The sequence below is a fragment of the Eumetopias jubatus genome, unplaced genomic scaffold (assembly GCF_037043125.1).
Source record: "Eumetopias jubatus isolate StellerSeaLion01/CBP00866 unplaced genomic scaffold, mEumJub1_p1.0 scaffold_11, whole genome shotgun sequence".
NCBI classification, from domain to species: Eukaryota; Metazoa; Chordata; class Mammalia; order Carnivora; family Otariidae; genus Eumetopias; species Eumetopias jubatus.
Window position 1 is genome coordinate 323,801 of NW_028274817.1, and position 13,429 is coordinate 337,229.

Genomic DNA, 13,429 nt, shown 5'->3' on the forward strand with positions numbered 1-13,429 from the left:
ACAAAGTAAAGACCTGGCTCTCACGGCCGAGCCCCTGGGCGGGCGCTCGTGGCCCACACACTCATGGGAGTGGGGTCTCCTGGGCTGGCTCTCCACACCAGGCTCCGGGCGCGTGAGGCAGGAGGGGCCCCGGAAACCGGCTGCCTCCCGCAGGCCCCAAGGCTTGCGGAAAGGAGAGCCCGGGGTCTTCCTCGGGCACGGCGGTCCCCAGTGCCCACCTGAGTAATGCAGGCACCCGTGAAGGCCACGATCACGGCCACCACGTTGACGGTCAGCTGGAACTGCAGGAACTTGGAGATGCTGTCGTAGACGTTACGGCCCCACATGACTGCCTTGACGATGCTGGTGAAGTTGTCATCGGTCAGGATGATGTCAGAGGCCTCCTTGGCCACGTCAGTCCCTGCGATGCCCTGGGGGGGGGCACACACGCAGTGTCCACGGGCCCTTTCCCCAGCCCCCTTGAAGACTAAACCCACCGGGGCTTACCGCCCAGCTGGCCTTCCAAACGAGGCTCCCCAGCAGCTAGAAACAGACCTTGTTTCATCCGACGTGACCTCCCACTCCAGGTGGCAGGTTGTCTCAGGGCAAGCTAAGGGTCTTTGCTCATAGACAAAGAGGAGGCCACACCACCGTGGCCACCAATGTGGCCTCAGGTACAAGGCCCGGCTGCCACCACGTGGCCACCACCAGGCTTCCGTCCACTGCCAGCATGCTAGAGCGGCTTGCTAGATGGGAGCTCCATGAGTCCGGGGGCGGGGGGTGCCTTCGGCAGAGCAAGCACAGGTCTTCCCGGGCCACACACGGGTGCCTGGAGGAGGCCCTCCTCCATCCTCGGTGCTCAAAGCCCCTGCCGCAGGGACAGCCACAGCCGCGCAAAGCTGCACACCCCGTCTGCCGCCCTGAGGCTGGGTCCCGTGCAGCTCAGCCCGGTGCTCCTGGGCAGGACTGGCCTGGGCCCCTGGCGCCTGCCCGTGGTGGGCTACCGTCACTGTGGCAGAGCGCAGGTGCTCCTTAGTGGTAGGTGGGGAAAGGGGCTCACTGGGTTTCTGCAGAGCTCACTCTAGAAGGCTGTGGTGCCAGGGCCGGGCTCCTGGGCAGCAGGGCGAGGGTTTACAGAAATAACTTAGCTCCATATAAGCAACAGGAGAGAAACACAGAGGACAAGCTCATTGGGGCGGGGGGGGGGGAGGGGCTCCAGTCATCACACTTGGGGCTGCGGTTCGCTGAGACTGGACCGGGACTGGCTGAGGCAGGTGCACAACAGGCCCCACTGTCACCAAATGCCTGTGGAGGCCCGAGAGGCCAGGAGGTGAGAGAGGCCTTAGCACTAGCTCCCACCTTTCTGCATGGAGCTGATGTCCTTGAGACACAAGACCCTACGTGGTGTGCTGAGCCAGGTCGGCACTGGGTGGCTTACCATGGCAAAGCCCACATCTGCCTTCTTGAGGGCTGGCCCGTCGTTGGTGCCGTCCCCGGTCACGGCCACCACCTGCCGCTGCTCGCCAGTGCTGCTGTCGATGATCCCTGGAATGCAGAGTGGGGCGCCTGTGCCCTGGGCTCCTGCCTGGGGGCTGTGGGCGACTGCTTGACTCAGGAAACCCTTCGGGATTGCGCCTGCGCCCACTGCCCCCAATCCCCTTGTGCTTTGGTCGCCTTTGCGGTGAAGTCCCCGCTCCCCTCCTCCTGCCCTGGCCCATCACCCGGCGAGATGACACGTGGTGGTGATTGGGTGGAAGGCAGGGGCTCAGCACTGTGTGACTCGAAGGCCTCAGTTTCCCTATCTGTTACAACGAGAGGCGTCTCCCACTCGTGTCATTAGCCCAGAGATGCGGAGGGGTGGGCCCTGGCATGTCGGCCATCACCACCGCCATTTTCCTGAAGTTCATGTTCAGGGCCATGTCCACCCGCAGCACATCTCCAGCCCGGGACCCCACTTCCTAGGCAGGCCCTGGAGCTTGGCATCGGGAGTCTGGGGGCAGACCACACCCAGCCAGTGGCATGGCACCCCGGGCAGGGGCGGGGGCAGGGGCGGGGGCGAGCAGCAGTGGGCAAGCTCCATTACCTTTGACCAGAGTATGTTTGTCGGTGGGAGACGATCGGGCGAGGACCCTCAGCTTGGGCCACACCTTGTCCAGACGCTCCTGTTCTATCTGGGAGGGGGAAGCACACAGATGCTGCAGAGCCTGGATGGGGGCTGCTGAGCAGAGGTGGGGCGGGGGGAGAAACCGCCAGAACCCTGGACTGAGGTGGGAGGGCAGCGGAGCCCAGGCCTACCTCGCCTTTCTCATTGCGGATGCGCCGGTTGAACTCCTTCCCCTCCAGGCACAGGAAGTCCTCCCCAGGCTGGATGATGCCACACTTGGCCGCAATGGCCCGGGCTGTGTTGATGTTGTCCCCGGTCACCATGCGCACCGTGATGCCAGCACGCTGGCATTTGCGGATAGCTTCAGGGACCTGGAAGAGATGAGAGAGATGGGTGCAGCCACTGAGGCAAGGCGCATTTCCTCCATCCAGGTCTGCAGCACCCTCCCCCCCCACTGTGGTCCCTGTGAACGGTATCTGTGGGGGAAAGTGGCTTGTCCTTCATCCCCTCAGCACCCTCCCCACCCCTGGGGGCCTCCTGCATTGTGCTGGGCCCCAGGGCCAGCGACGACTCGGACCCGGGCCCCGACGCCACGAGTAAGGCTGGGAGAAGGCACTGGCCACTTGTACGCTGTCGAGGGGCGCCACTGGAGTCGTGTCTGGAAAGGTGACCATAGAAATCACCCAGCTCCATCAACCTCATTTTCCGCTGCGAGACGGAGCTCCAGAGCTGCTGAGCCAGGGGTGGCCCTGCTTACCAGGCTGGCTGGCAAGGTGGCTGTGTCAGTGAGCTCTGGAAAAACGAGAAAGGAACCTCTGTCCCCAGCTACCCTGCCAGATGGCAAAGCTGACGGCAGGCCTGTCCCTTTGGGGCAGGCTCCTGGCCGTCAACGGGCTTGTGGCCAAGCTCCGGGCACCTCTCGCTTGCCCCCCCCACCCCACCCCCGCACCCTGCTCCTGTCTACAACAATCTAAAACCCGGGACACCTAGAGCCGTAGGTTTCACGCGAGAAGGCACTCTCCCTACTCATTAGGGGAAATGGAGCAAGTGGACAAGTAGCTGAGGTGGAAGCGGGGGCAGGCTCAGGGTCCTGGGAGTACAGGCACGCTGCCCTCCTGGGTCTGTGAGACATTCTGACACCCACCACCCTCGGAGCAGCATCAAACGCCAGCCAGCTTTATGGCTCGGCTTCACTGGGTGGACACAGGCCTCCTCCTCTGTGCCTCAGTTTCTTCCTGGTCTGATGAAGGGAAAGGTCCACTGGCGTGGCCCCGTCACCCACAGCAGCATCCTCTCTCCTGGGCTGCTTCTCCCACTGTCCACTTTAGCTAGACCTGTCCCCCTGGCTGGGAGTCTCTCCCTTCCCCTCTGCTGCCATCTGCGTCCTCCCAGGCAGGCTTCCAGTCTCCTCAGAACACAGGGGTGCGCTGTCACGGACGGTCTGGATGTAGCAAGCACTGACTTTTGAACCGACGGTCTTTGGTACCCGATCCAGTGTGTGAATGAAGACCCGTCCCCCGAAGGAGGGCCCAGGAGTGTCTCCTTCCTCATGTCAGCAACCCTAAGGGCAGCTCATACACATACATGCGTCCAGGCTAATCAGCAGGATCAGGGTGGCCCTGCTTCTGACATGAGGTGGGTGCCACTGGACCCTTCCTTCAAGTCTCTTTGAAGGCTCCTCCCACATCTGTCCTAGCTGGACACTCACCCTGTGACATCACTCACATAAGGATGCTTCTGGAATCTCTCCTGCCAGGACCTTCCGCTTTGAGCGCTCCACTCCTACAGCTACCTACCCACTTGACATCTCTATGGGGAGGTCCCAAACCTCACCCAGCCCCAACCAAACCCTTGACCGAGGACTGCACCCTGCCCCCCAAACCTGGGTCCCCTGGGACTCCCAGGCCAGTGATGGCACTGCCATCCACCCGCGTCTCTGAACCAGAGCCCTGGGGGCGGCGCCTGACTCTTCCCTCTCCCTTGCCCCTCTCTCCAGTCCATCAGTCCTGCGGGGGTCACAGCCGTCGAGGTTCTACTGACGCCGTCTCTCACCTGGTGGAGGCAGAGCATGAGCCAGGCCTGGAGGCCCTGGGCGGGTGCAAGGGCGGGAGGGCAAGGGGGATCGAGTGTGCTCGGGAGGTCTGATCTGAAGGACCCCGAGGCCCTGCCCTTGCCCACGTTTCCTGACCTTTCTGGACTCCGGCAGGAAGTAGTGTGGTAGCAGGGAAGGCAGGAGAAAGGGGCCATGCTGTGGAGGCCAGGTGGGAAGCAGGGCTGCCCCTTCACCCATCCAACAACCTGGGCTGCTCACGGACAAGTGGGTGGCTACCTCGGGCCGCACAGGGTCCTCGATGCCCACGACGGCTATGCAGGTGAGGTCGCCCACGACCTCGTTCTCATTGTCCCAGTCGGGCTCCTGAGCGGCAGAGAAATCCCGGTAGGCAATACATATGGTGCGGAGGCCGTCGCACGCCATGGGCTCGATGATCTTCTTCACCATGTCGTCCCGGTCCCGAGGGCGAAAGCCACGCAGCTCACCATTGTTGTTTATGATGTTGGTGCACCTGGGGTGGGGACAGAGCAACTCGAGTTGGTGCCAATGAGGCAAGGGGAGCTGGACGTGCTGAGAGAATCAGCAGGCATCGGTGTGAGCCCTCCATCCTGTGTGGCGGGGAGGCTTCTTGGGGAAGGAGGCGTTCTGCTTCTGCGGGGCCCAAACAGTGTCTGCGCCGCCCCCCACTCCCCCCCACCCCCCTGCCGCTTCGCGATCTTCCCAGAACCTCAGATTGTGACTTGATTTGGAAATAGGGTTGTTGCAAAGTTAAGATGGGGCCATACTGGTGTACGGTGGGCCCTTAATCCAATGACTGGTGTCCTTATAAAAAGAGAAGAGCACACATCGAGACACAGACACACATGAGGACAGGGCAATGTGAGGATGCCGGCAGAGATGGGGGTGACACATCTACAAGCCAAGGGACCCAAATGACTGCTGGCAATCACCAGAAGCTGCAAGAGACAAGGAAGGAGCCTCCTCCAGCAGCTCCGAAGGCAGCACGGGCCTGCCCACACCTTCAGCTGTGGACTTCTGGACTCCAGAACTGTGAGAAAACAGGTTTCTCAGTTTTTAAGCCATCAGGTTTATGGCCCTTTGTCCTGGCAGCCCCAGGAGCCGGAAACTCAGAGACTTGTGTAGGCGAGGAGAGCGCCTTTTTGTGGATTCACTCATGTAAGTCTCACAACTTTCCTAGGAGGTAAGTGTTTGTGTTGTCTCCGTGTAGGAGGAAACTGAGGCTCCGGCAGGGGAGTAACTTGACGTTCACATGCCAGCAAAGAGCAGAACCACAGCCCTACTACAGAAATCGGGCTTTTAGCCAGAGGAGAAGGGAAGCACGGAAAGAGGGCTGAGGCCTCCCAATCCAGCCAGGATACGGCAGGACAGCTTCAGGGGGGAGGTGGCCTTTGCACCCGGGGAGTCTGTGTCTGGGCAGAGTTTTGGGGGAGAACATCCGTGTCTTAGAAGGTGGCTCTGCGGGAAGTGAGGAGCCAGGTGGGCAAGGCAGGAGGATGGGGACTTGGGGGGATGGGGTGCTCCCCCCATTCAGTTTTTTTTTTATAACAGCTTTATTGGGATATAATTCACACACCACACAATTTGTCCAATTAAAATGTACAGAGATGTGCAACTGTCACCACAGTCAATTTTAAAACATTTTCATCACCTCTAACAGAAACCCTACACAAGCGACACAAGAAATAAAGGGATAAACTTCCAATGATGACTTGTGCATCCAGGGATGAATCAAGGGGGTGAAAAGAAAAAAAACAAAAAAAAAGAAAGCAATCAAGAGAGTGAAAAGACAGCCCACAGGGAGGGAGAAGATATTTACAAATCGGATGCGTTAAGCTTCTAGTATCTGGCATACAGTGAGAGCTCTTAGAGCTCGGCAACAAAAAACCCCCCAAAACAACAAAACAACAACTCAAATCAAAGATGAGCAAAGGATTTGAATAGGCTTTTCTCCAAAGAAGACACACAAATGGCCAGTGAGGGCGTGGAAAGGTGCCGACATCACTAGTCGTCAGGGAAGTGCAAACACAGCCACCGTGAGAGCCCAGTTCACGTCCCCTAGGGTTGGCTATAACCATCATCATCATCGTCATCGTAATAATAAACAGATTAACACACGCTGGTGAGAATGAGGAGAAGCAGGAGCCCTCGTGCCTTGAAAAAGTGAAACTATGCTCTCATAGGACCCAGCACTTTCCACGCCTAGGATATATGCCCAAGAGCACTGAAAACATGTATTCAAACAAAAACGTGCACACCCCTGTTCATGGCAGCATGATTCACAGGAGCCAAAAGGTGGGAATAAGCCAAGGGACTGTCAGAGGATGAAGAGATACAGAAAGCGTGGTCTGTCCACACAATGGAATATTATTCTGCCACAAGAAGGAACAAAGCACCAATCTGCACTACGACGTGGATGAGCCTGGACAACGCTATGCTCAATAAAAGCCATACGTTGTATGATTCCATGACAGGCACGTCCGGAGAATGTCAGGGGCTGGGGAGGGGAGGGGGGAGTGGCTGTTTAATGGGGACGGGGTTTCCTTTGGGGGGTGATGAGAACGTTCTGCAAGCGCAGCGACAGTGCACAACTCTGGGGACATACTCAGTGCCGCCACGCAGTACGTTTTCAAGGGATTAACGTGGCCAATTTGACGTTACGTCTACTTTACCGCGATAGTGACCCTGGAAGCCCACATTGTGTGGCTGGCCGCCAGCCTCCGGGGCACCTGGCCCTTAGGCTGGCCCTCGGGGCCCGCTCACTTTTTCAGCAGGATCTCCGAGGCGCCCTTGCTGAAGAGGCGGAAGCCGCCGTCAGGCATGCGGATGACCGTGCTCATGGACTTGCGGACCGAGTTGAAGGTGTAGACTTTGTAAAGCTTATCTTCTGGAATCTGCTCCCGCACAGGCTGGAAGTCCCGCTTCAGGTCCAGGACAAAGCCCAGCAGAGCACACTCGGTCTTGTTGCCCACTTGGCGTGGGAGACCGCCTTCCTTCTCTGGAGGCTGTGAGGCAAGGAGAAGCAGCATGGCACAGGGGGCCCGAGTCTACCCTCCTTGCTGGGCCCGGGGCCCCCTGCCTGGCTGCGGCCACCTTGTCTCTAGGGTGTGGTGGCTGGGAGCCGAGGACGGCCTCCACGGGGACAAGATGGGCAGGCTTGCCACCATGCACTGGGCTTGGAAGGGTTTCCAGAAGCTGCAGGTCTTGCCCAGCAGCCAGGACAGGAGTCCAGAGATGAGGTGGAGGCCGACCAGCATCCCAGAGACCCCCGTATCTCTGGCCAAAGGTCCTCAAGGGAGCCGAGAGAGGCCCTGGTGACAGCTCCGCGGCAATCTCTGGCCTGGCCCCCTTCCTCCATGCGCCCCAGCTTGGCCCAGCCTGCAGCCCGCTCTCTGCTCACTAGTATTTTGGTGGTGTAGGCACTGTTGATGGAGATGGCGTGGACCAGGAGGTCGAGGATCTTGGGGGTCACGATGCTGGGGGCTGGAACCTCTTTGTAGTGGGTGTCCCCGAGGTAGGACTGGACCACGGTCATACGGTTGGTGGTGAGTGTGCCCGTCTTGTCTGAGCAGATGGCGGTGGCGTTGCCCATGGTCTCACAGGCATCCAGGTGACGGACCAGGTTGTTGTCCCTCATCATTTTCTGTAAAGGGCAGGGATGGGGGCTTGGGTCACCAGCTGTCCTCAGAAAGCTTGGCCCACGGGGTAGGGGAGCAAGAGGTCGTCAGCATGTCGTGTGTGCCTCTGCTCGGCCCTGCCAGGGGGCCTCAGTCAGCTGGCACACGTCCTCACCCCTGGGCTGACGGGCTGACAGCAGTGCCCAGAGGCACCGCTTGGAGGGGCTGCGGGATGGGAGGACTCTCATCAGACAGGCCAAGCGGTCAACTCTGGGCAGCCGCTCTCCCCGGAGCTCACCTGGGGCCTCCCGTGGCCCCCTCTCAGATCAGCCCCAGTGTCAGCCACCTGCCACCCACTGTCTCCCGGTGTCCTCAGCCCTGTCCTGATCACCCATTTGCCCCCTGCAACACACTTCTGCAAGTGACGCCAGCACCCTCAACTTCCCGCCCTCATCCTGCAGATGCCAGGTCTAACCCACCGCCTGCCTGCTTTCCAGCTCATCTCACTGCTCCCTTGCTCAGCCCCCCTGCCACTTCCCCTGACTGATCCCAAATTTTCGCCAGTCCTTGTCACGCCAAGTTGCTTAATGGCTTCGAAGTCCAGTTTCCGGGTCTGGATCCTGGTATCAAGGGATTCTCCTTCCTATCGCGTGTATTATCATTACCTTGACAGAGTAAGCTAAGGAGATGGTGACAGCCAGAGGCAGGCCCTCCGGGACGGCCACAACCAGCACAGTGACGCCGATGATGAAAAACTTCACAAAGTACTGCACATAGACGGGCGTGCACTCCGCCAGCCACACCCGGCCGTCGACGACGAAGGTCTCAATCACAAAGTAGAGGACCAGGATGATGACAGTGATGGCAGACATGACCAGTCCTGCCGGGGCCACAGGAGCCACAGACGGCGGGGGGGGGGGGGGGGGCGGGGGGGCAGGATGGGGAGTGAGCGGGGTGCGGGAGGGAGAGAGCAAGAGCGAGGCAGACGTAAGGGAGGCTGAGGCGGGGGCGCCACTCCCCTGGCCCAGCCTTGCGGGACGTTGGGAACCTGCGCTCCCTGACTGGGGACTGCACCAGACTCTGATGGCCACCGCCGGCCCCGGGTGGGTCCCCTGGCTGCCTGGCCCACACGGCCTGTACCGTCCCTTTCCCGCTCCCACTTGCTTTCCAGAGCCCGGCCCGGTGCCCGGGAGCCCAGCGTCTCCGCGCCCAGTGGTGGCCCCACCTGCTTTCCCAATCTGCACGGCCAGCTTGGTGAGCTTGCCCTGCAGGACCGACTTCTCCTTCTTGGGCACGCTGGCTTTCTTCCTGTCCCGTTCCTCCATCTCCCCGCCCTCAGCGCTCTTCAGGGGCTGCATTTCCATGGCCACTGCCCCGTCCTGCTTCTTAGCTGCACACAGAGGAACCCCACAGCCAAGGTTAGGGCCCAGGTGGCAGCTACAAGGGGCTTTCACGCTCTGTGAGAGGAAACAGGGCTCCGGGGAGTTCTCTGACTTCTGAGGGGCTCTCCCCCCCCCCTCCTCTCCCCTCAGCAGAGGCCCAGGCCCTCCTGATATGGGTGGGAGGCTGCAGGGCTGTCCCGGCCAGGGCAGACGCGGTTCTCTTGGGGCCTCTCAGGGCAAAGTAACTTGGGCACACAGACATAAGGCCCCAAATCTTGATACCTGACAGAGGCCTGGGGCCCAGGGAACGTTCCAGAATCTTGAGCTGACCCACTGGCGCACTGGTGTCCTAGACACCTCCCTGCTCTCCTCAGGAGGCCTAAGAAGCCCCTGCACTCTTCTCCCCTGCTCCCTGCTTAGGCTGTCTGCTCTCCCAGCAGCCTCTCGAGTGGGTGCCCTGACTTCCAGCAAGGCCCCAGCTCACCATGCGTGCACCCCCGGGCAAGCCTTGCACCTCTCTCTCCTCATGGGGCCTTCGCTACTCTCCTCTGGCTGCCTCTTTGCTCTCGGTCTGGAGCCGGTGGCCCCCTCACGGCTCCCCCAGGGGGTCCTGCACCCTTCATGCTGCCCCGACGTGGTGGTGGCATACCCCCCACCCCTCTTCTGTCACTTGGCACCTCACACACTCCGAAGACTGGGGAGTCTCCAGCTGCACCCTGTGTAATCCTGTCCATCCCCCACGCGGAGGGGGCACCCGACCCCACCACTCATCCTTCTCCGTCACCACCCTTGGCCCCACACAGTGGGGCTCTTGGCGCTCCTGACAGCACCCCTGTATGCCTCCCGCCACGCCACTGTGTCAGCTGCTCCTTATCGCTTCCGGTCTTCCCACCCGAGCCTCCTCCCCTCGGCTGCCTGAGACCACTCACCGATGGCTTCTTTGCCCCAGGGGCCTCAAGCCAGAACCCACGGCCTCAGTGGTACTCCATCCCCCACCCAGCTGGGCCACTGCAGCCGTGTGCCCCAGCGATTGCCCGGGACCACGGCCATCGGGCCGGCCCCCTGACCCCACCTTCGCTATCCTCTGAACTCCAGTTGCCTTGTCTGAGCCTGTCTTAGTCTCTGGGCCCCCGGGCCCCACAATGCACTTGAGTCTTGCCCCTGGGTCTGTGTGTCTGCACCGTGACCTTCCTGACAGCCGGGACCACACTTTATCTACCTTTGCATCCCCAGCACCTGCACCTGACCACTGATGAACCCTCATCCCCTCACGGAGTAGCAGCACCTACCAGGCATGCGGGCTGAGAGGAGAGCAGGTGTCAGATGGCCACCCAGTCACCCTGCCTCAAAGGTCCAGCTGAACTGGGACACCCACAGGCCTGAGCCTCAGTCTCCTCACCAGGAAGCCCGCTCACAGGTGATCTCTGCGGACTTCTGGCAGGGTCTGCAGATGGGCACCCCCGGCCCCACTCACCTGCTCTCTGGGTGCTGCTCCTGCAACTGAGGCGGGCGGCCCCCCCACCCTTGCCACACCCTCCCCCCCCCACCCTGAGCACAGGGCGCGCATTACCTTTGGTCTGGCTACTCTCCATCGCCCCATCCTGCTGCTTGCCTACAACGGAAGAGGAATGACAGACGCGAAGACTTGAGAACATCCACACGGTCCTGGCACATGCACACAGGACAAGGGGGACACAGACAGCGAGCCCAGAGAGCACGGTGGAAAGCGGGGAGCGGGGGAGGGCTCCAGACCCCCCAGGCATCCTCTGATGCCCTGTGACCACCTCTTGGCAAATGGGCGCCACACTCTGGGCTTCCAGACCGAGTCCCCAGCCCTCCAGCGAACCCTCAAAGCCAGCCCCGGACAAACCGTGGGTCATGCACGGCCAGCAGTGGGAGGTTTCCAAAAAGGCTGCCACCATGGGGAGTTAGAGCGGCCGGGTGTCTGGTCCCAGCTCTGCTACCTTGAGCCGGGCCCCCAAGCTGCGATGTGCATTGTCCCCAGAAGCAGCACGAGCCGTTTACCTCGGTGGTCCCTAGCCCCCACTGGCCTAGAGGTCAGCTCTCTGCCGCACAGCCAGCAGTTAGCTCTATGAGGGCTTTGGAGGGACAAAGGAGCGAGACTCTAGAAGCCTGCCAGCTTCCGGTGCCCGCCTGGGTGCTGGGCACCTAGCACTGGAGGGAGGACAGGGGCGTGGAATGCGCTGGGCCCCAGGTGGACCTGTGGGGGGTGGCCATTCATGAACGTGCTCTGCCACCACAAAGCCCGCAGCCGGGTGTTGGGGACTGTGGCAGTGAGTGGCTTCCAAGGCGGTGAGTCTAGCACTGTGCTCAGGGTCAGGCTCTGCACCCAGCTCCTCTGGCCTCATCTTTCCCAGGGCATCATGGGTGGGGCATCAGGTCAAGGAGCTCTTTTCGGAGCCACACCACTGCTGGCCCAGGATCCAGAAATGACTGACCTGGGGGGCAGAAGGGGCTTGTGTGCTGACCTGTCAGCCAGCACCCAAGAGCTCATGTCACTGGGCGTCCAGGAACGCAGACAGGGTGCCAGGTGGCTCCTAGGCAGTAGGGTCTAGTCTGGGGGGTCCCAGGGAGCGGGGAGGGGTCCCCTCCTAGCTGGAGTGGGGTGTAGGTTGGTCCCTCTGTGAGGGCGGGGAGGTTCAGAGGGCAAGGAGATTTCTGGGGGCAGAGGAGACACCCGTAGACTCTAACACGGTGACAATACAGCACAGTGAGGAGTCATTGCTGAAAACTCCAGAGAGGACAGAGGCTGCAGACAGGGCCCAGGGAGGCCTCTGGAGGGAGGGAGGGGGCTGTGGGATGAGCACTACAGGAAGGGGAAGACAGGAGCCGAGGGAGGGGAAAGGGGGGAGGAAGGACACCCCAAGTAGAAAGGTGACTAGGAGTCAAGGCCAAAAGGCAAGAAACAGGTCGGAGGGCAGCAGGTGGACTGGGGGCACCGGGCTGACGGACGGGGTTGAGAGGCAGCGAGGGTGAGGACAAGGGCCGGGGGGGGGGGCGGGGGGGAGGCGCTGGGCGTGGCCATTGCAGTAGCTGGGCCTTGGGCTGAGACCTTGGTGGGGAATAATGTGGGTGCTGCTGCCCCTCCCCAGAGCCTGGCCGGCTCCGCTCCCCTCTGGGGCCCCCCCCTCAGGGTTCCCCTCCTCCAGGAAGCCCGCTGGTGAAGGTGCCCCCTCTGACTCCTAAGTCACAGTGTCGATGGAGGAACACCAGGCACTCAGCTAGGCTTCCCCGGAGAGAGGGATGGGGACTCCGGCCCAGCCCCGACGGAGGCCCAGGGCTGACCTACCCACCCGCACGCCTGCCTAGGGACCCTACTGTGCTCACTGTGGAGAGCAATTAGGCTGAGCCCTGCAGGGAGAGGAGGCTTGCTGTGGCAAAGGTGGACAGGGCCAATGGAAGCTTCTAGGCAATAGCTGGTCATCTGAGTCCTCTCTCTCACCGCCTCCAGGAGCAGGGTAGCCTAGGGCTGGGGACACTAGCACATTCTTCCTTATGCTGACCCGCCCCCTTGTTGCCTGTTTTCTGGGTCTAGGGGCCCTGACTGACTGGGGTGGGGCTGGTGGCCGCAGGCTTTCGGCACACGCTTTCCCCACACACGTGCAGGTTCTCTGTACTTCTAGTGGACCCGAGTGAATTCTCTCAGAGGCACACATCTAGAAAATTCTGCTCCCACCTGACTGGACTGCAGGAGCAGCCTGAGGGGAGACCCAGGTTAGTGCAAGGTGAGTCGTGAGCTGGTGCAGGCCTGAATCAAAGAAGGTAATGGGGTCCTGACTCTGGGAGTGGGACTCTGGTGTGGGGGTGGCACCGAGGACTGCTCCGTAGTTTTGTAAGACCTGCCCTGAGGACTGGAAGGAGACACTGGCCGTGCCTGGGGCTCAGAGCCGCGGCAAGAGGAGGCAGCAGGATGGCCATGTGCCAGGGAGGCCAGAGTGGCTACAGAGCTGGGCTCTCAGAACACATCTGTCCCTTGACACTGTTTTCCCCCTGGGGTGAGGGCCCCCATCCCATCCCAGCTTCCTCTGGCCCTGGACATCCTCTGGGGCGTCCAGTCCATTCTGCCTGGGAACCCTCTGTCTCTGGCTGTATGCCCCACATTTCCCTGGCTGCCACGTTGGCGGGGCCCTCAGTACCTTACCAAGGGGAATGAGCACACCCAAGGGTGGGCACAAGGTCCCCGAAGCACTCTCCCAAGCCAAGGCGGCTGGCCCCTGTCCCTCCAACCCCATTCCTACCCAGGCAGGGCACTTCC

At 61.2% G+C, this 13,429-nt stretch overlaps 1 protein-coding gene across 2 annotated transcripts in view; it reads right to left on the reverse strand.

Annotated features, from left to right (window-relative positions):
- The window catches only part of ATP2B3 (ATPase plasma membrane Ca2+ transporting 3), a 63,767-nt gene that overhangs the window by 24,980 nt on the left and 25,358 nt on the right, over positions 1-13,429 (reverse strand). For both annotated transcript variants that reach the window (XM_028094347.2, XM_028094349.2), the window contains exons 7-16: positions 10,724-10,765; positions 8,997-9,161; positions 8,437-8,651; positions 7,555-7,797; positions 6,918-7,159; positions 4,413-4,647; positions 2,275-2,454; positions 2,063-2,150; positions 1,418-1,524; positions 219-410 (exon numbers count right to left, since the gene is read on the reverse strand). In XM_028094347.2, the coding sequence (XP_027950148.2) occupies positions 219-410; positions 1,418-1,524; positions 2,063-2,150; positions 2,275-2,454; positions 4,413-4,647; positions 6,918-7,159; positions 7,555-7,797; positions 8,437-8,651; positions 8,997-9,161; positions 10,724-10,765 (1,709 nt within the window). The remainder of the gene's footprint in view (positions 1-218; positions 411-1,417; positions 1,525-2,062; positions 2,151-2,274; positions 2,455-4,412; positions 4,648-6,917; positions 7,160-7,554; positions 7,798-8,436; positions 8,652-8,996; positions 9,162-10,723; positions 10,766-13,429) is intronic.